This window comes from Felis catus, chromosome B4 (genome assembly GCF_018350175.1).
Source record: "Felis catus isolate Fca126 chromosome B4, F.catus_Fca126_mat1.0, whole genome shotgun sequence".
In the NCBI taxonomy this organism is placed as follows: domain Eukaryota; kingdom Metazoa; phylum Chordata; class Mammalia; order Carnivora; family Felidae; genus Felis; species Felis catus.
In genome coordinates this window covers 42,532,834-42,553,492 of record NC_058374.1, presented here as the reverse complement: position 1 = coordinate 42,553,492, position 20,659 = coordinate 42,532,834, and the positions used below count along the sequence as shown (strand labels likewise).

General features: G+C 40.3%; 1 protein-coding gene across 1 annotated transcript in view; it reads left to right on the top strand.

Moving 5' to 3' along the window:
• The window catches only part of CD163 (CD163 molecule), a 29,988-nt gene extending 10,931 nt beyond the window's left edge, over positions 1–19,057 (top strand). The window contains 12 exon segments of the mRNA XM_011283764.4: positions 8,501–8,815; positions 8,914–9,228; positions 9,744–9,836; positions 9,919–10,233; positions 11,291–11,608; positions 12,311–12,619; positions 12,979–13,014; positions 13,216–13,323; positions 14,562–14,657; positions 15,523–15,596; positions 15,599–15,660; positions 18,847–19,057. Coding sequence (XP_011282066.4) covers positions 8,501–8,815; positions 8,914–9,228; positions 9,744–9,836; positions 9,919–10,233; positions 11,291–11,608; positions 12,311–12,619; positions 12,979–13,014; positions 13,216–13,323; positions 14,562–14,657; positions 15,523–15,596; positions 15,599–15,660; positions 18,847–18,853 — 2,048 coding nt within the window. The 3' untranslated portion in view covers positions 18,854–19,057.
• Positions 19,058–20,659: the final 1,602 nt, after the last annotated feature.

The window sequence follows — 20,659 nt, the reverse complement described above, 5'->3', positions numbered from 1 at the left end:
CTGTCTCTCTGTCTCTCTCTCTCAAAAATAAACATTAAAAAAAATTTTTTTAAATATATATTCACATGGTTTACACTTCAAAATTAAAGTGTAAGCTCTTCCCAAATGCTATCCCCAGCTGTCCAATTCTACTCTACACAAACAAGTCATGTGGTTGGGGTATTTATATATTCTTTAGGAGATATTTTATGTAAATACAAACAAATCCATGTATAAGTTTCACCCCATTTTGTTGTTCAAATGCTGGCATATTAGGTAAATTGTTCTGTACCTTAGTATTCACTTCGTAAAGTATTTTGACCACAATTTTGTATCACTATTTAAAGGCCTTTCTGAAATTACTTCTCTATCCAGGACATTTCTCTTCTGATCATTTATTATTGTATGATTTTATTTATGCTTTTAATTTCTTTTATTAGAGAAAGTGAGTGTGGTTTATTTAGCGTTTTTTTTAATGAACTAGCATTTAGATTTTTTTAATTAATCCAATTTTTGTTTTCTAATTCATTACAGTTTGCTTTTCTTTCTATAATTCCTTTCTGATTTCCTCCTAACTTAACTTCTTGAGTTCAGGGCTTGGCTAATGTTGATTTTTTCCTAGTTATTAATATAAATATGTGAGGTTATAGGTTTTTCACTGAGTATACCAGTGACCGTATCATATAATTGATGAATTGATGCTCTATGAATCTGGGACATAGATCTTCCTATGACTGTTATGTGGTCATTGTGAATTGTTCTTTTTAGTATTATAAAGTCTCCCCTTTCCTTTTTTTAAAAATTTTTAAATGTTTATTCATTTTTGAGAGACAGAGAGAGACAGAGCATGAGTGGGGGAGGGGCAGAGAGAGAGGGAGACACAGAATCCGAAGCAGGCTCCAGGCTCTGAGCTGTCAGCCCAGAACCCCACGTGGGACTCAAACCCATGAACCATGAGATCATGGCCTGAGCCAAAGTTGGACGCTTAACTGGCTGAGCCACCCAGGCACCCCTCCCCTTTTCTATGGTTGAACGATTTTTGTCCTGAATCAGACTTGTCTGATGTTATTACCACAACTATTGCTTTATTTATTTTCAACCTTTATGAATCATTTTGTTCTAGGTGCATCACTTGTATTCATCATAGAATAATGATTTATTTTCCAAAAAAAAACTCTGATTGGATTACTTTTTAGAGATGGGAGATATATTTGACTTTAACTTTAGTCATATTATGCATTTTTATGTTGTCATATGATGTATACATAATATTTATTGTCATCATGCATTATGTTACAACTAACTATGAACTATATTTCTCTATATAACTTTTTGGGGGGACTTTGCCTGTGTTTGAGCATGTGTAAGCATACTCGTATGTCTGATTATTTTCTTCTATTTAATTTTTAAATTCTTTTATGTTTATTTTTGAGAGAGAGAGAAAGAGAGGGAGCAGGGGAGGGACAGAGAGAGAGGGAGACACAGAATCCTAAGCAGACTCCAGGCTCTGAGATGTCAGCACAGAGCCCAACATGCGGTGCAAACTCATGAACCACGAGATCATGACCTGAGTCAAAGTTGGACGCTCAACCAACTGAGCCACCCAGGAGCCCCTTCTATTTATTAATTTTTTAAGTTTATTCGTTTATTTTGAGAGAGAGAGAGAGTGAGCAGGAGAGGGGTAGAAGGAGAGAGAGAATCCCAAGCAGGTTCCCCACTGCCAGCACAGAACCTCGAGGGGCTCGACCTCACGAACCATGAGATCTTGTCCTGAGCCAAAACCAAGCATTGGACACTCCACCGACTGAGTCACCAGGCGCCCCTGATAATTTTCTTCTAAATATTTTCCTATAATTGTATTTTATATTAATTAGAATTAAGTTGGGCAGCATCCAACTTGGCCGAAAGAAAGCCAAATAAGAGTGGCTAAAGAAAAGTTTACTTTTTTTTCATTAAAATAAGTCAAATAGGTGGCACCTGGGTGGCTCAGCTGGTTAAGCATCCGACTTTGGCTCAGGTCATGACCTTGCAGTGTGTAAGTTCGAGCCCCGAGTCGGGCTCTGTGCTGACAGCTCAGAGCCTGGAGCCTGCTTTGGATTCTGTGTCTCCCTCTCTCTTTCTGCCCCTCCCCCGCTTTCTCAAAATAAACATTAAAAAATTTTTAAATAAGTCAAGTAGGTAAGCAGCTTAAAGCTGTTTGGGTGGTTCTGTGGTCACCAAGAAATAGCGAGAGTTGTTTTGCCGCAGTAATTACCAAACCTTATTGGTCAAGAAGAATGAGTTGCCCTGCAACTGAGTTCCCTGGTAAGCGAATCTCATAGGCCAGGTCCTGCCCTCTGAAAAGTTGTCCTCTGTCCACTCTCCTTCCTGGGCCTAAGTGGTCTTCTCTGGGCAGTTTCTCCTACTGGAGCTCTCCACGGTCATTGCTGAGTGCGGTTTGAAGGCTGAACACCTTTCACAATCTGCTTTCTGCTGATAGTGGCTCAGGGGCCTTTGGATTGCTTTACGGGTTATCGTTCACAGAGGTCAGCTGTCCTCAAAGTCAGCAAAACAACTCTCCCCAAACTTAGTATGCTTCTGGTCTGTTTTCTTTCATCTAATGCTACGTGAAATACCCACAGTCAAGGAATATATTTACAAACTTTGAACTATGCTGTGAGCAGCCCGTTCCCCTTGATTTATTGGCCACTGCCCTAAGGTCATTTGAAACCAGCGGTCTGGGAGGAGAAACAGGACTTAAACCTTATCTTTGCTGATAGGCTCATTGTCTATGCATGTGGAGAATCAATTCTATTTTCTGCTAAGCCTACAGTTTTATCACCACCTCAGTTTGGGGGACAGGATACTTAGGGTTTATTTGGGGTTTTTTTTTCCCGATCTTGCAAATTCCAAATGATAGGTCCGTCAATTAATTATGCATTAGTAGCTGCAATGAGAACATGCCTCCTTCACAAAATTGGTATTTTTCTTTCTGTTTCTGCCTTGCTGTCTGGCTACGTCCAGTCTTGAGTTTATCTCTCCCATAAATGCGGAAAAAGTGGCAAGGAGGATTTATGTCATGCCAACATTCTGATTTTGTTTTTTTTTTGTTTTTTGTTTTTTGTTCTCTGATTACGTTCTCTGAGTTTTCGGCTTCAGCAAGGATGTGGTTTTCTTTTCAAGGTGACATTTGTCCAAATATCTTCCCTAGGATAACAAGACATTAGCTTTCCAGCCTATAACATCTGGGTTATTATATATTTGGTCCATCGATTCCATTCAACTGCATCCAAAATTTACCTCACTTACAGTAACATATTCTGAATTAGTTAGGGTTCTATGCAACTGCATGTGATAAAAATCCTGAGTAGCATAAATTTGCAGCATGAAGTGGACCTCTTTGTTTCCAGGACTTTCTTTCTTGCTTGCTTGCTTTCTTTCTCTTTCTCTTTCTTTCTTCTTTCTTTCTTTCTTTCTTTCTTTCTTTCTTTCTTTCTTCTTTTTTCTTTCTTTCTTTCTTTCTTTCTTTCTTTCTTTCTTTCTCTTTCTTCTTTCTTTCTTCTTTTTTCTTTCTTTCTCTTTCTTTCTTCCTTCTTTCTTCTTTCTTTCTTTCTTTCTTTCTTTCTTTCTTCTTTTTTCTTTCTTTCTTTCTTTCTCTTTCTTTCTTTCTTCTTTCTTTCTTTCTCTTTCTCTTCCTTCTTTCTTTCTTCTTTTTTCTTTCTTTCTTTCTTTCTTTCTTTCTCTTTCTTTCTTCTTTCTTCTTTCTTTTTTCTTTCTTTCTTCTTTCTTTCTTCCTTTCTTTCTTTCTCTTTCTTTCTTTCTTTCTTCTTTCTTTCTTTCTTTCTTCTTTCTGTCTTCCTTTCTTTCTTTTTCTTTCTTTCTTTCTTTCTTTCTTCCTTTCTTTCTTTTCTTCTTTCTTCTTTCTTTCTTTCTTTCTTTCTTTCTTTCTTTCTTTCTTCCTTTCTTTTTGCTTGGTGCCAGGTGTGTTCACTGCTCTCTTTTGTAAATTCTTTTGTCATAATCATGCAGCTTTTGCAACCTCTTCTACTGGCTTGGGGGCATAGGTCTTTAGCTCTCTTCTGGTTTTGCTAGAAACAGAATTTGTAATTTTGTGTCTTGATTTCTTGATACTTCCAGAAGATTTCCAGGGGGAACGTCATGGAAACACTATGTCTCTGCCTGCCAAGTTCAAACTACAAATTCCATTATCTGTTTACATGCTTAAGAGTTCTTAGTTTTGTAGAGCATAGGGCTTTAGGGCTGAAAAGGGCCAAAGAACTCAACAGGGTAGGAAGACTAGATAGATAAAGCAACAATTTATTTCTGATGCACAGTTTAGCAAAGCAGTCACAAACAGGTCTAGGAAATTTTGCTATAAAACTACTTTGAGGGGCGCCTGGGTGGCGCAGTCGGTTAAGCGTCCGACTTCAGCCAGGTCACGATCTCGCGGTCCCTGAGTTCGAGCCCCGCGTCAGGCTCTGGGCTGATGGCTCAGAGCCTGGAGCCTGTTTCCGATTCTGTGTCTCCCTCTCTCTGCCCCTCCCCTGTTCATGCTCTGTCTCTCTCTGTCCAAAAAAAAAAAAAAAAAAAAAAAAAAAACGTGGGGAAAAAAAAAAAAAAAAACAACTACTTTGAATCCTAAACATTTTGTCTGCGACAGCGGTTTGTGTGCTATAGTTTCCTAAAGTTTGAGAAATAGTTTTGATACTAGAGTGATTTAAACTTCTTCAGAGTCTGAAAAGGAATAAATGATAAAAATGTATTAATGCTTCTTAAAATCATATTGTGCATTTACCTATTATTACACAAAAGGAAGTATTTCTAACAAATTCTTTCTTATATTTGTTCTACGTGTCTTCATTTGAATACAGATTCAGTTACTTATGCCAGGGGAAAGTTTAAATTATTGATCAAAGGAGCTAAATCCAGGCACAGAAATCCAATTAACGGCTTTTATGTTAAAATGCAATCACAGGTTCAGCAGATAAGAAATCTCTTAAAGGAGTAAATCTTGACTATTCTAACCTTGTATGCAGATAAATAATATAAGGAAGCCAACTCATGGTGTAGATCAATGTGTTACTATCAGATTTATGGAGGGAAAAAAGCTAGAATGTAATCTCCAAGTCATTTCAGCATGGGAGAATTTCCCTTTGCCCAGAATTCAAAATTTTAGGAAAAAGGAAAAGAGGATATTTATCTTTTTTTTTTTTTTTCAGCGTTTATTTTTGCGACAGAGAGAGACAGAGCATGAACGAGGGAGGGGCAGAGAGAGAGGGAGACACAGAATCGGAAACAGGCTCCAGGCTCTGAGCCATCAGCCCAGAGCCTGACGCAGGGCTCGAACTCCCGGACCGCGAGATCGTGACCTGGCTGAAGTCGGACGCTTAACCGACTGCGCCACCCAGGCACCCCAAAAGAGGATATTTAAAGAAGGGACTTGCTTAGCAAGTTTTCGCCATGAAAGAGAAAATTGTTTCCTTTCGTTTCATGCTTTGGTTTGTTTTTGCATTGGTCGTTATTTTATTTTGTTCGAGATGGATCCAGGTGAGGTTATAAGAAAGCTGAATTTGGCTCAATCTAGGAAACTGATTTTATTTAAAGGTTTAGGTCTGTCCAAAAGTGGGATGGGATCAGATGAATACCAGCTAATGATACCTTAGAGGAATTTCACGCTCAGATAATGATTTAACAAGAGGAAATTAGGGACTCAGCTCCAGAGTCTCTCATTATTTGTGGCGTAGAAGGACTATTTGCTTTATACTTGGGAACTGCGTTTAGAAAGCAACATGTTCTTCCACTCACATTAGGATAGAAACTCGCCTTGTACAGATTTAATGGACAAGTGGTGAAATTTTAACATGTTGGGGTGTTTTATACTGCCACAATACAGAATATAGTGAGGTCTGAAACATTTTAGGAAATTGGCAAGTGCTGTTAGGATATCTGTGTCACACTGAGAGTGATGTCAAGGGGTCACAAGAATTAGTGATCTTTGACAGCAGGCATTTCTAAAAGAAGTATGCTCTTTAGAAGGTCCAATTTCAAATACACTTCCTTTCTTTAAAAAATAAAGGGAACAGTTTGTATCTCCCAAATAATTTGAATCGGTTTTGAGTGTGCTAAAAGAAACTCCTACCTTGATGATTGGACTCCTCAACTTGGCAAAGAGAATCCTTAAAGCCTGAGCTCCATTTCTTTAGCTTAATTTCTGGTGTATCTTTTCTTTATGTTTTTAAATCCCATTCATACTGAATTATTCATAATTCCTCAATTACACCATGCTGTTTCATGACTGTATCCTTTAGATGCAGATTTGCACACTGTTTACTTGTTAAATTCCGTATCTTCTTATTTCAAAACTCAGTTCTGATTTATGGCACTCTCTATAGTTTTCCTACCAGTCCCCAAACAGAGCTGATGACACCTTCATTTGCTAGTTTTGTACTAAGATATATTTGTAGTTTTGGACCCATCATTCTATGAACATGTATACGTATATCTTTTGCTAAACTGTGTGTTCTTGGGGGCGAGGGCGATTGGTAAGAAACCGAGCAGCATTGAAAAGAAGTAGCTTTTTCCCAGGTACATAGGTTGGGAAATATAGACGGAGAAGTTTCTGCAGAGGCACAGAAGCGTGGCATGACCAGGCTTCTTTAAGGCTGGGGCAACAGGTATGATTGATAGAGTAATAGATATGAAAGCCTTCAAGGTGACATCATAAAGTATTTTAAAGTTTGCAAAGAAATTGGTATTTATCATCTCTCTTTAAATTTTAACAGATGGCTGCCATTAGGGAATCTCCCAAAGCTCTGTGTACTTCCATTCCCTCAAAAAAAAGTGATTAGTAATTAATGCTACTTACTTCACAGGAATTACCCAGTGAGTGATCAACACATGTTAACTGCTGTGGTTATGATTAGTAGTAGTAGGTAGTAATAGTATTTATTTGCACTGACGGACTGAACTGTGACCGACTGTTTAGGCCACACAAATGCCTAAAACATTGTAGGGACTTAACACTATTTGTTGAAAGGATAAACTGTTGTATAAGTAGCAAAGAAACATTGTCTTGAAGACAAAGAAATCATGTGAAAATACTTGAAATGTTATAACGCATCTGTGATCGTGGCATAAATGTATTAGAAAGAGGGCTCGGGAAAAGGAGATTATTCAGGAAGCCATTGCAAAGGTCTACGTGACATGATAACAAATTATGTCAAAGTAGTAGCAACAGATGTGGAGGACTGACAGACCTCAATGATTTTCCACGTGTGCAGCATACCGTGAGGGTCCATATTCTAGGCTCTGGAACATACTGCCTGGATCAAATCCTGGCCTTTCACTAACTCCTTACGTGACTGTCGCAAATTACTACACGTCTCTGTTTCAGTTACGCTGTTTCTAAAATTGGGACGATATTAATAATTATCCCCTTAGGGATTAATCCTTAAGGATTATATGGAGTGGTGTTTGTTCAGTACTTAGTAAAGTGCTACATAGAAAGGCTCTCATTTAATGTTCAGTACTATCACTGTGACCATTGTTTATGAGATAAATTAGATAAAGAAGTGGTTGGATTTTAGGTGATGCTCTCTTTTTTTTTTTTAAGTGTATTTATTTATTTTGAAAGAGAGAGAGAGAGTGAGCAGGGAGGGGCAGAGAGAGAGGGAGACAGAGAATTCCAAGTAGGCTCAACACTGGGCTTAAACTCACGAACCATGAGATCGTGACCTGAGCCAAAATCAAGAGTCAGACACTTAACCAACCGAGTCACCCAGGTGCCCCTTCAAGTGATTTTAATTTGGTTTGGATCACATTAATTGAGCAAAGAATACTTACTGTGTTCCTGTCAGTGCAGTAATTCATTCACTTTTGAACCCATTATGTTCTGATGTCCAAGAAGATATGTTTATGAACATAAATTTAAAGAGAAACATACGGATGAAAACATATGTATGGGCAGTTAAGGGAAGGTGAGAGAATCGAGGATAGAACCTTGGTCAGGGAATGCGTGAAAGGTTCTGATAAAGCAGGTCAGGCAGGAAAGAAAACAGGAGAAAGGAGTATCTCATGTGTCAAGTGTAACATATAGCAAAGGGAAGAAGAAATCCCACGATCAGTTTGAAAACAGGAAGTATATTGCAACACTTTACATAGAACCATTCAGAGAGATCAGGCCACCACCAGACTGCAGTGGGTAGAGAACTGAGTATATGCTAAATAATACAAAAAGAAGATACACAGTATCTATGGTCTTCGGTGTTATGAGTAATGTATATAAAATATTGAAAGGAAAGAGCTATCATGCTTCTGGGAATGGTTGATTCCAAGAGACAAAGTTCTAAAAATTCTCTCAGGTACATTGGTCCAATGAGGAATGGGGAGATCTAGAATTCACTATGCCCAACTGTAGGCAGAACAGCCAAGGCGGACAAGTATGGTAAAATCATTAAACACCCTAGCCTCCCTTTTCTAACCCCATCATGAAGGAAAATCTGGGAGTGATGTCATTTCTCACTGAAACACTATTATTTTTCAGCCCACAGGGAACCCAGACTAGTTGGAGGGGATATTCCCTGCTCCGGTCGTGTTGAAGTGAAACATGGCGACACGTGGGGCACCGTCTGCGATTCTGACTTCTCTCTGGAAGCTGCCAGTGTGCTGTGCAGAGAATTACAATGTGGAACAGTCATCTCGATCTTAGGGGGAGCTCACTTTGGAGAAGGCAACGGACAGACCTGGGCTGAAGAATTCCAGTGTGAGGGACACGAGTCCCATCTTTCACTCTGCTCAGTAGCCTCCCGTCCAGATGGGACTTGCGGCCACAGCAGGGATGTTGGAGTCGTCTGCTCGAGTGAGACCCAGAGGACATGTTCAGTTTGTTCCCATACTGCCAAGAGGGTGGGATGAGGTCATCACAGACATCTTTTTAAAAGTCCCGTCTCCTTCCAGGATACACGGAGATCCGCTTGGTGAATGGCAAGTCCCCATGTGAGGGAAGAGTGGAGCTCAAGATACTTGGGACCTGGGGATCCCTCTGCAACTCTCACTGGGACATGGAAGATGCCCACGTTTTTTGCCAGCAGCTCAAATGTGGAGTTGCCCTTTCTACCCCAAGAGGAGCACAGTTTGGGAAAGGAAGTGGTCAGATCTGGCGGCACATGTTTCACTGCACCGGGACCGAGCAGCACATGGGAGACTGTCCGGTAACTGCTCTGGGTGCATCGCTCTGTTCTGCAGGGCAAGTGGCCTCTGTAATCTGCTCAGGTAAGAGGATGGACAGCTGGTGACGAGCTTTATGTCAAAGGATCATGAGAAGTGTGCCAGAATATTAACCTCCTGTGTCTTTTAAAAAATATATTTTTTATGTTTTTATTTTATTTTTGAGAGAGAGAGAGAGATCACGAGCAGGGAAGGGGCAGGGAGGGAGGGAGACACAGAATCCGAAGCAGGCTCCAGGCTCTGAGCTGTCGGCCCAGAGCCCGACGTGGGGCTCGAACTCACAGAGGGCGAGATCATGACCGGAGCGGAAGTCGGAACGCTTAACCGACGGAGCCACCCAGGCGCCCCTCTCCTGTGTCTTTTTAGAAAGGAAGTAAACTTAATTTTCACAGACCTCATCATTACCCAGCGCTTACCATGTGCTGGCTTTTTCAAAGCACCTGATTCATTCCCCCGCCCCGGTTGGCCCACCACCTTCCTGTTTGTTCTCAGCTCATCGGTCCCCTCCCTTCCTTACCCTTTTTTGTATCTTGTATAACTGAGCAGTTCGGTGTTTGCAGGAAATCAGAGTCAGACACTATCCCCGTGCAATGCATCATCTCCGGACCCAACGAGACCTACCGTTCCGGACCCCAGCGCTGTTGCTTGCATAGGTGAGAATCAGTGACCAAGCTCTAAAAAATGATCTCAGTCCTTAAGAATGTGTTTTCTTAATACTTTATTTTCCCTTTCCAGGGAGCGGTCAGCTTCGCCTGGCAAATGGAAGCGGTCGCTGTGCTGGGAGAATAGAGATCTACCACCAGGGCTCCTGGGGCACAGTCTGTGATGACAGCTGGGACCTGAGTGACGCCCACGTGGTGTGCAAGCAGCTGGGCTGCGGAGTGGCCGTTAACGCAACTGGCTCTGCTCATTTTGGGGAAGGAACGGGGCCCATCTTGCTGGACGAGGTGAACTGTAATGGAAAAGAAACTCATATTTGGCAGTGTCGTTCACACGGCTGGGGACACCATAACTGCAGGCATAAGGAAGATGCAGGGGTTATCTGCTCGGGTGAGTTCTGCACATAAGCTCTGGTCACAATTACATAAGAAAGGACGGGGGGGTGGGGGGGGTGGGGGGGGGAGCAAAGTGTAGTGAGGGATATCAATCTGAGGGAACCCTGAAAAGCAGGTTCAGAGGCAAGGTAGTATAACCTCAGAAGGGAAAAATACAGAAATAAGCTTGCCCATCGTGAACATGACCCCAAAACTATCAGCGAGAAGCCCTTGTATAAGTATATGTGGAGCTTCCTCTCACTGTCTAAAGAAATCGATTAAAAGGGACAGGAAGAAATACACCCAGCACTCCGTTCTACAGAGCAAAAGATAATTATTATATACCCAGGTAATTTTTCATGATAGTCAAATGAACTTTACTTGCCACAGGAGCAAAACTTATCACAAGAGGCCACTGCCTTTGTTGCATATACACGGTGAGCTTTAGAAACTACCGTGAAGCAGAAAAACAGAGTCCGTTGTAATGTATTGGGGAAAACAAAACTATGACTCACTTAGGGAAGTGAAAAGTCCTATGCGCGTTTAATGACATAACCTGGTGGAGGACATACACAGCCGACTGTGAAGAGTCAGAAAAGGAAATATTTCATTTCAGGGTCATGTACACAACATCGGCTGTAGTGCCTGAGTGTCTCCCTAAAATTTGCCAAGAGAGCTGCAAAAAGAAGGCTAATGAAATAAAGTCTTCGGGCTAACATTGCAGTCATTTAGGGAGAAGAATCCAAACTGTGTAACGGATAGAGACGTCTCTGAGCTCTTGATTAAGACTGAGAAATCAATTTCGAATCGTCGGAGGCATTCTAAAGAGTTCCTTAAGTACAAAACTCCATACTAGAAAAACCGTAAGCCGTATACCTAACTATACTGTATTTAGTCTAGAAAATACTGTATTTTACCAAAGTCGACAGAAGCATCCAGAAGTTATGAAAGAATTACTGGTAGTTGACATTTCATACCTATTTTTAAAGCTGTGCTCACCTTAGAATAAAGGGAGGGAGTCCTCTGAGCCTTCAGAGAAAACGGGAAACTACTAACTCTGTGTTTTACCCCAGAGTTCATGTCTCTGAGACTGACGGATGAAACCAGCAGAGACCCCTGTGCGGGGCGTCTGGAAGTTTTCTACAATGGAGCTTGGGGCAGCGTTGGCAAGAGTAATATGTCGGCAACTACTGTGGCGGTGGTATGCAGACAACTGGGTTGTGCGGACAGAGGGACCATCAGCCCTGCATCTCTGGACACGTCGTCCAGGCACATGTGGGTGGACAACATTCAGTGTCCGAAAGGACCCGACACGTTATGGCAGTGCCCGTCTTCTCCATGGAAACAGAGACCGGCCAGCCCTTCAGAGGAGACCTGGATCACGTGTGCTAGTGAGTACCCGCCAGCCTGGATGAAAACTCTATTTTCTAATTCCCACTCACCTCTTCGGATCTCATGAAGTAGGCCTGAATGACCTCTGGTGCCAATTCTACCCGGATGGCGTAATCGGTTTCATTTCATTTGGCCGATAGGTATTCAGATCGGGGATTATTTTTCCAAAAAGCGTGACTCGCCCTGTGGTCTTCTTGAAAGTTTATTCGGTTGCTTTCTCTGAGAATGAATGAGGAGCACGGAATATATAATTCAGTATTTGACTCGTGAACAGTCTACCTTCCCTTTCCCACTTTTCTTTCAAATATTTTCTTGCTCTACTCATGTAAGAAGGGAAGCCGTCAAAAAGACCAGTCCTGAGGTATTTTGCCATTCTCTATCTACTTAAACTGGAAGAGATTTTTTTTTTTATGTACCTGTCTCCTAAACCCTTTCTCCTTGAGAGAAATTAACATTATGCAATGTTCATTTTGTTCATTTCACACTTCCTGAGTGGCAGGCATGAAATGCACCCAGTTTGCTGAAAAGACACAGAGTTTCAAAAAGGATAGGTTTTGTTAAAATATATTTTTAAATGCAGATTAAATAAGTAAAGTATTCAAATAGAGATTTAAAAAGAATTTAAAATCTCTCTTTTCGCCTGTGACCTCTTGGAAGTTTTTGTGTTCTCAGAAATGATCTGGGTGTCTCTGACTTTTCAGACAAGATAAGACTGCAGGAAGGAAGCTCTAATTGTTCCGGACGCGTGGAGCTCTGGCATGGAGGTTCCTGGGGGACGGTGTGTGATGACTCCTGGGACCTTGAAGATGCACAGGTGGTGTGTCGACAGCTGGGCTGTGGCCCAGCTTTAGAGGCCCTAAAAGAGGCAGCATGTGGTCAGGGGACGGGGCCCATATGGCTCAATGAAGTCGAATGCAAAGGAAATGAATCTTCCTTGTGGGATTGTCCTGCCAAAGCCTGGGGGCACAGCGACTGTGGGCACAAAGAAGATGCTGCTGTGAGGTGCTCAGGTGAGTATCTGGAGCCTGGACTAAGCGTGGAATCCCTGGCAGCAAAAAGGGGGTGGGCAGTGAAGCGCACTGTGCAAAGACTAGACGCATCAACCCAGGGAATCTAGTAGGAAGAGAATCATGATGCTTCCAATCTGAAGGAATGAAGAAAACATTTGTGGTTGTACATTGGCTTCACCAAAGGAAGAGCATGTAACTATATGTATCTCTGTACGGAAGGAATGAAAACAAGGGGACCCTGGTATTAGGTGGGAAGGAGTAATTTACTTGGTTGCCGGGCACCAAAGGCTCACATAGGAAATAGAAATATTTGTTCTACATATTACTCCCCAAAGTGAGTCTTCTCTTTTCTCCTGCAGAAATCGCCGTGGCCCAGAGATCATCAACGGCTGCAGGTATATCGTGGGGTTTATGAGCCTGGGTCCAATTGCCTGTGTTATTTAGAATCTTTTCTGCCAAGAGACTTTAGGTCAGAGGTAGTTCTGAGGATCTGAGGTGTACTTCGGCAATCCTGTATTTCAGAGAAGGATAGTGCTAGAGATCTGGGTCTTCCAGCTAAGACATGATCATCTCTTGTGATACTTCCTTGCCCTTAGGTCGCTCATCGCTTGTCGTATTTGGGATCCTTGGCCTCATTCTGTTGGCCTTTCTCGTTGCTCTCCTCTTGTGGATTCAGAAGCGAAGACGGCGACAGCGGCTCACAGGTATCAGCCAAATTATGGTCTTTCTCATGTCTCTATAGGATTGAAGCTTCTTGGGATAAAATACATATTATCTCAGTATATATCCATAGTAGACGCAAGGATATGCATATTAGACTCAAGTATAAAACAGTCAAAAGGATGGAATCTAGAAGGGATTTAAGCAGCTTCTCAAAAAGAGGGAACAAGATTTCAGAGGAGACAGGGGTTTGGGCTGTTTGATGATCTCTGCACTCTATCTGTATGCTAACTGGGACATTCTAGAATCGATAGTTTGGGATGAATATGCTTATATGGTTTAGGAGGAATTCTTTCTTGCCCAAATACTTATTTGCTGTCACTATGTAGTTCTTATTAATTTTACTGTTCAGTGAAGCAACGTGCTAGGCTCTGGAGATACAGACATCAATAGTCAAGTGTTTGTGTCTCCATGGCATCTCAAGTCTAGTGGAAGAGATATTCATGCAGACAAATAAGGTGCAACGTGATAGTGCACACTAAGACGGATAAGGAAAAAAGTGGCACAGAAAAGGCAGTAATTAACTGGAGGGGCAAGGGGAGAATCGGAGGCTTCTAAGAGGCTCATTCTGAAAATCAAGTTCAAAGAACTGGGTCAGGTGCTTCATAGGGAAAGAGAAAAAATATGTACAAGTGTGGAGAAGCTTAAAGGATGGGCATATATGCTGTTTTGAGGGGAAGTAAAAGTTGGGTTGCAGGAGGGAAGCTGCCATGTACTCCATGGTAAGAAGATTAATAGTCAAAGAATACTATGTGTGTGTGTGTTGCGGGGGGGGGGGGGTGAAGTAGTCAAGCTGTTTTTCAGAAAGTTCTGTTTGATGACAGGATGTATGAGGGGTTGAAGGAAGACCACGTTATTGACCAGGGCAGCATTTCGAAATCGTTCAGATGGAAAATGACAGGGGCTTTAGTGAGAATGGAGAGAAGAAGAGAGATTTTAGAGAGATTTTTTTTTTTTTAAAGCTCTGATGAGTTAGAGAAGACCACTGCCTGCCTTAGGGGAAGAAACTGGGAAGTCAGGCGATGGCAATAGGGGAGGTTTCGCCTCCTCCTATTGACTTTAATCATGGCCTTGTAAGGGAAAAGCTTGGTAGTAGAACGGATGGAAACAAGACAAGGGCAGGGGTAAAGATTCAGGACGTTTGCGTTGCTGCGGAAAAGCACTGGTAAGGAGGGCGACTTTTATTACGAGCTGATCCCTAACCTAGGGCCTCTGTTGTCAGTTTCCTTGAGAGGAGAGAATTCTGTCCACCAAATTCAATACCGGGAGATGAATTCTTGTCTGAAAGCCGATGATCTGGACGTGCTGACTGCCTCAGGTCTGTGGGTTCTTTGAGGGTTCTTTGAGGGTCTGGAGCCCTGGGGTTCAGACGGGTAGCTACAATTACAGTGGAGGCATTCCACTGTGCACAGCAGTGGAAAGGAATCTCGAACATGGAATAGGAAGTTATGATGCACATAAGGAAGAGAGGCAGAAATGAACGACGGATTACTCTTGGAGAACATAAGAATTGCAACCATGCGATCTGGCTTAGAGATCTATGATTCTGTCTGATGGAGGGACAGGGAACCATGCAAGAAGCATATTATGACTTGGACCTCATTTTCTTGAAACAGAAACTAATCTTCTAAAGGGTGGTTTCACTCGTCACGTCTCTCATAATTTCTTGCCTTCTTACCTCCTGCTGCTTTCCTTTCTCTTACTTGCTACTTATTATATTTCCCCCTAAAAGTCTGAAAGCTTAAAATTTCTGTATCTTTATCCCGTAGAAGCCATCACTATTCACAGGGTTACTCTGATTTCCCGTTACATGATTCTTCTTTCTTTGTCCTCCAACTTCTGCTTAGCGACAGTGCATGAATTCTGTCTCTGGGCAGCAGAATTCTGCTGGGTTGGAAGAAATCTCGCCACACCCACTTTCTCCACAAACGCTCAACACCTTCTCAGTATTCCTTACCATCTGACAAGGGCCCACATCACTTCTGCAATTCCAGGGACTTGGTATTTGCTGCAGCTGTGTCAGGAAAACATGTACGAGGCCTGGGAAAGACTTTCTGTGCCCCTTAAATCACACTTGGTTGCCTTCCTAATTGTGGGCAATGTGGTTTAGATGTCCAAAGAGCTGCTAAGGCACTTGAGGGGAGGTCTGATTTATTTCCCAGTAATTATTTTCTTCCTTTCAGAAAATCCCAATGAGTCAGATGATTTTAGTGATGCTGGGCTAATTTCTGTGTCTAAATCTCTTCCTGTTTCTGGATGAAAAAGAAGACCATTCTGCTGAGGTGCACTGAAAAGGAAAATGGGAATTATAACCCAGGGAGGTGAGTGAGGAGAATTTATTCAATGTTGTTCAAAACAAGTACATTTTTTTTTGAAAGTTGAGAACTCCTCTGGTATTAGGAAAAAAGAATATATATACATATGTTTCCATATATATTAATATATATGTATATCCACTTTCAGAATATACAACAGCTCTTTACAGATGTGACTCATTTTTTTGTTTATTTATTTCTGAGACAGAGACAGAGCATGAGTGGGGGAGGGGCAAAGAGAGAGGGAGACAGAGAATCAGAAGCAGGCTCCAGGCTCTGAGCTGTCAGCACAGAGCCTGACGCAGGGCTCGAACTCACAAACCATGAGGTCATGACCTGAGCCGAAGTCAGTCACTCAACCGACTGAGCCACCCAGGCACCCTGATGTGACTCTTGGCCAACTCTTAGTTGTATATTCTAAGCAATAACAATGGTAGATCATAGAGCTAAGGAGGAACTGTGTAAATTAGTATGAAAAAATCTTTTCAAGATATTATAAGGGTCATTTGGGGAAAGAGAAAAGACTTATGTCAACACTTGTATAATGTTATGTTATGGTAAAGGTAGTATAAGATGCCTGTAAGAATACAGAAAGTTTTCCTAAGAAAGTTTGAGATTCTGAGGAAGATGTGATACTCAAGGGAAATATCAGATGATTGAAAGATCGACAACTTTAGGGCAAGGACATAGCATGTACAAAATATGGAGGCATAAAAAAGAACCACATCTTTGGGGAACAATAAGAAGTTTTTCCTTCCAAAATATGTATTGAACAGGGGCATCTGGCTGGCTCATTCGGTAGAGCATGCAACTCTTGATCTCAGGGTTGTTAGTTTGTGCCCCACGTTCGGTGTAGAGATTACTTAAAAATAAAAATCTTTAAAAACATATGTATCGAACGTGTTTATGGTGACAAATGGTTTTCTGAGCACTGAAGACACATAACTAAAAGATACTGTTGACAAAGACACGATCGTTTAATGCAAATCTTGCAGGCTACCTGAGAGAGAGAGGAAATGGTGAGAATCAAAGCAGAAAGGTTGCATAGACCCCTATAATGGGCGGCTTTGCCTGCTCCTGTTAGGGAGGCAGTGAACTTTGAAAAATGAAACTGGGGCAAGACATAATCAGGTTTACATTTTATAATTTGCTTTTCATGCAGGAAGTGTAACAAGGGAAAAGAGTGAATAGACAAGAAATTTGTTAATTTATACATCAAAAAGAAAAATGGTGAAATGAGATAGTGGAGAGATTTTCTATCTTAAAAAAAAACTATTTTGGGGGACTATACATTTAGAAATTATATATAGCAAAAGTATTGTTTTGTTGTGGAAATAAATACAGACTGAGACACAGGATTAAAGCCGGAACTCTTAAAAGTATAAAAATGTAAAGTGTCAAATCATTTATGTACATATACACACATAGAAGCTAATAAATTATATATAGCATTAAAAGGATAAATATATATATACAGTAAAACCTTGGATTGCAAGTTACTTGTTCTGCGAGTGTTCCGCAAGATGAGCAAACATTTCTAATAAGTTTTAAATTGATAAACAAGCGATGTCTTGCAATGAGTAGTACGCGATGCCGAAAGTCACATGGTCACAATGAGCCAATGGTTCATGAAATTCGCTTTGATCTACGAGTGCTTTGGATTACAAGCATGTTTCCAGAACGAATTATGATTGCAAACCAAGGTGTTACTATATATATATATATATATATACTATATATACTATATATATACATATACTATATATATATACTATATATATATATATACACTATATATATATATACTATATATATATATATATATACTATATAGTATATATAGTAAACATATAGACAGAGAGAGAGAGAGAGTAGATAGATCTATCTATATACATATATCTTAACAATTGTTAAAGGATAGCATGTGATAGATCACTCGGCAAAGCTATGAAAACACAACTCACACAGAATGAATTTTGAGTGACACCTAGACATTTACAAATGCTCTAGTTCACCAGTATGTCTGGAAGTTCCAATTACAATTAACACTGAGATATCACTTTATGTAAAACAGGCCACCAAAAATTTAAACCAGCGCCAATATTGCTGGTGGGAATACAGAGAAAATTTTAGACACTGCTATTGGAAATGAGAGGTGTGGTAGCTTTTGCCAAAAGCAACCTAAAAAATGTCTCTTAATCATTTTTTAAACGCTTCACATCCTTTCATACGGAACTTCTCCCACTGAGAACTTCATCCATGCAGATAAAGCCACTAGTATGTAAGAGCTCACATATAATGATTCCTTTCCACAGCATTGTTAGTAATGGCAAAAAGCTGGAAAAAGTGAATGACAGTGACGTAGTGGCTAGAAAATTATGGTGCAGCCAGTTGAAAAAGGAAAAATCATCCACAAACGTGCAATATCATTCCATTTATGTGCTCATGTTATCAAATATAATTAAATATGTTTACATCTATAAGATTACATGTGTGTATTAGATTACATGTATGTGTATTAGATTAAAATCTAATAACATTATTAGATTAAGACTACAAATGCCTTTTGATTTATAATCTTGAACATAGGAATATTATTCTGATGTAATGAATAATCATTAAACTACTTTTTCCTTAAAGCGTAATCACTGCTGAAGCACTGTTTCAGAATTACATGGGGATGCTTGTAAAAATGGTATTTTGGGGGCGCCTGGGTGGCGCAGTCGGTTAAGCGTCCGACTTCAGCCAGGCCACGATCTCGCGGTCCGTGGGTTCGAGCCCCGCGTCAGGCTCCGGGCTGATGGCTCAGAGCCTGGAGCCTGTTTCCGATTCTGTGTCTCCCTCTCTCTCTGCCCCTCCCCCGTTCATGCTCTGTCTCTCTCTGTCCCAAATAAATAAATAAACGTTGAAAAAAAATTTTTTTTTAAATGGTATTTTGGTATACATCATAGTTTTATAAAAAAGGCATCATTCTTGGGCACACTGAAGTTTGCAGATCACTGCATTTAAGTTTTCTGTTCAGGAAAGTAGCATGCTGTTTAATACATGTGAGTTTGTGTGTGTGTGTGTGTGTTTTGTGCACACACACATGCGTGTGGTAATAGAACACATTAGATTACATTATAATGGAATTCCTTACAAGTGTGTATGAAGAGGAAAATAACAGTTTTTCCATGTATGGCTTTTGTTCAGCCTTTAAAACACCTTGATGAAGAAGACCTGAACTATTGAATAGAGCAAGAATCCCCCTCGTCCACTGAAGATTACAGTACGTTCCTGTATCTCCTCGTATCCCAAAGAAGGCTGCTGAATTTGTAAAAATTAAATTGGTGAATGCAACTATTCAAAGCTGTTTATAAGACTGTCAAAGGGATTAAATAAAAAGGAATATTGCTAATTTGAATTTGTCTTAACTTCCTGGTCTTGATTTTATGAATTTCTGAGTAGGCTTTCTGATTTTTTTAGGAGTTTGATAAATGTAACATGATGTCTTTTCATTTGAAGATGTTTTCATTTGCATATATGTTTTTTTCTAGTTTGGTTTAAATAATAATTTTCTTCTTATTACCAAATCAAAACAAATTTGTTTTTCTTTAGGTTTTTTTTCAAATTTTTATTTAAATTATAGTTAGTTAACATATAGTGTAATATTCATTTCAGAAGTAGAATTCAGTGATTCATCATTTACACATAATTCCCTCTCTCTTTTTTCCCCCTTCCCATATGTTCATCTGTTTTATTTCCTAAATTCCACATATGAGTGGAATCATATTCTATTTGTCTTTCTCTATTGACTTATTTCACTTAGCATAATACACTCTAGTTCCATCCACATCGTTGTAAATGGCAAGATTTCATTCCTTTTGATGGCTGAGTAATATTCCATTGTCTATAGATACCACATCTTCTTTATCCATTCATCAGTCAATTGACATTTGGGCTCTCTTCATAGTTTGGCTATTGTTAATAATGCTGCTATAAACATTTGGGTGCATGTACCCCTTCAAATCGGTACTTTTGTATCATTTGGGTAAATACCTATTAGTGCAATTGCTGGGTCATAGGGTGCTTCTATTGTTAACTTTTTGAGGAAACTTTGTACTGTTTTCCAGAGTGGGTGCACCAGTTTGCATTCCCACCAGCAGTTCAAAAAGGTTCCCCTTTCTCCACATCCTTGCCAACACCTGTTGTGTCTTGTGTTGTTAATGTTAGCCATCCTGACAGGTGTGAGGTGGTACCTCACTGTGGTTTTTGATTTGCATTTCCCTGATGATGAGTGATGTTGAGCATCTTTTTACATGTCTATTGGTAATATGTACGTCTTCTTTAGAGAAATACCTGTTCTGCCCATTTTTAATTGGATTATTTGGTTTTTGAGTGTTGAATTTGATAAGTTCTTTCTAGATTATGGATTCTAACCCTTTATCAGATATGTCATTTGCAAATATCTTCTCCCATTCCACAGGCTGCTTTTTAGTTTTGTAGATTACTTCCTTCACTGTGTGGAAGATTTTTATCTTCATGACGTGCCAATAGTTCATTTTTGCTTTTGTTTCCCTTGCCTTCAGTGATGTGTCTAATAAGAAGTTGCTGTGGCCAAGGTCAAAAGGGGTGCTGCCTGTGTTCTCCTCTAGGACTTTGATGGTTTCCTGTCTTACATTTACATCTTTCATCCATTTTGAATTTATTTTTGTGTATTGTGTGAGAAAGTGGTCCAGTTTTATTCTTCTGCATGTCGCTGTCCAGTTTTCCCGGTATCATTTACTGAAGAGACTAGACTGTCTTTTTTCCATTGGATATTCTTCCCTGCTTTTTTGAAGATGATTTGGCCATACAGTTGTGAGTCCCCATCTGGATTTTCTTTTTTTTTTTTACCCTTCGTTCCGACAAGGCTATCTGGATTTTCTATTCTGTTCCATTGATCTGTGTGTCTGTTTTTGTGCCAGTACCATACTGTCTTGATGACTACAGCTTTGTTATGTAGTTTGAAGTCCAGAATTGTGAT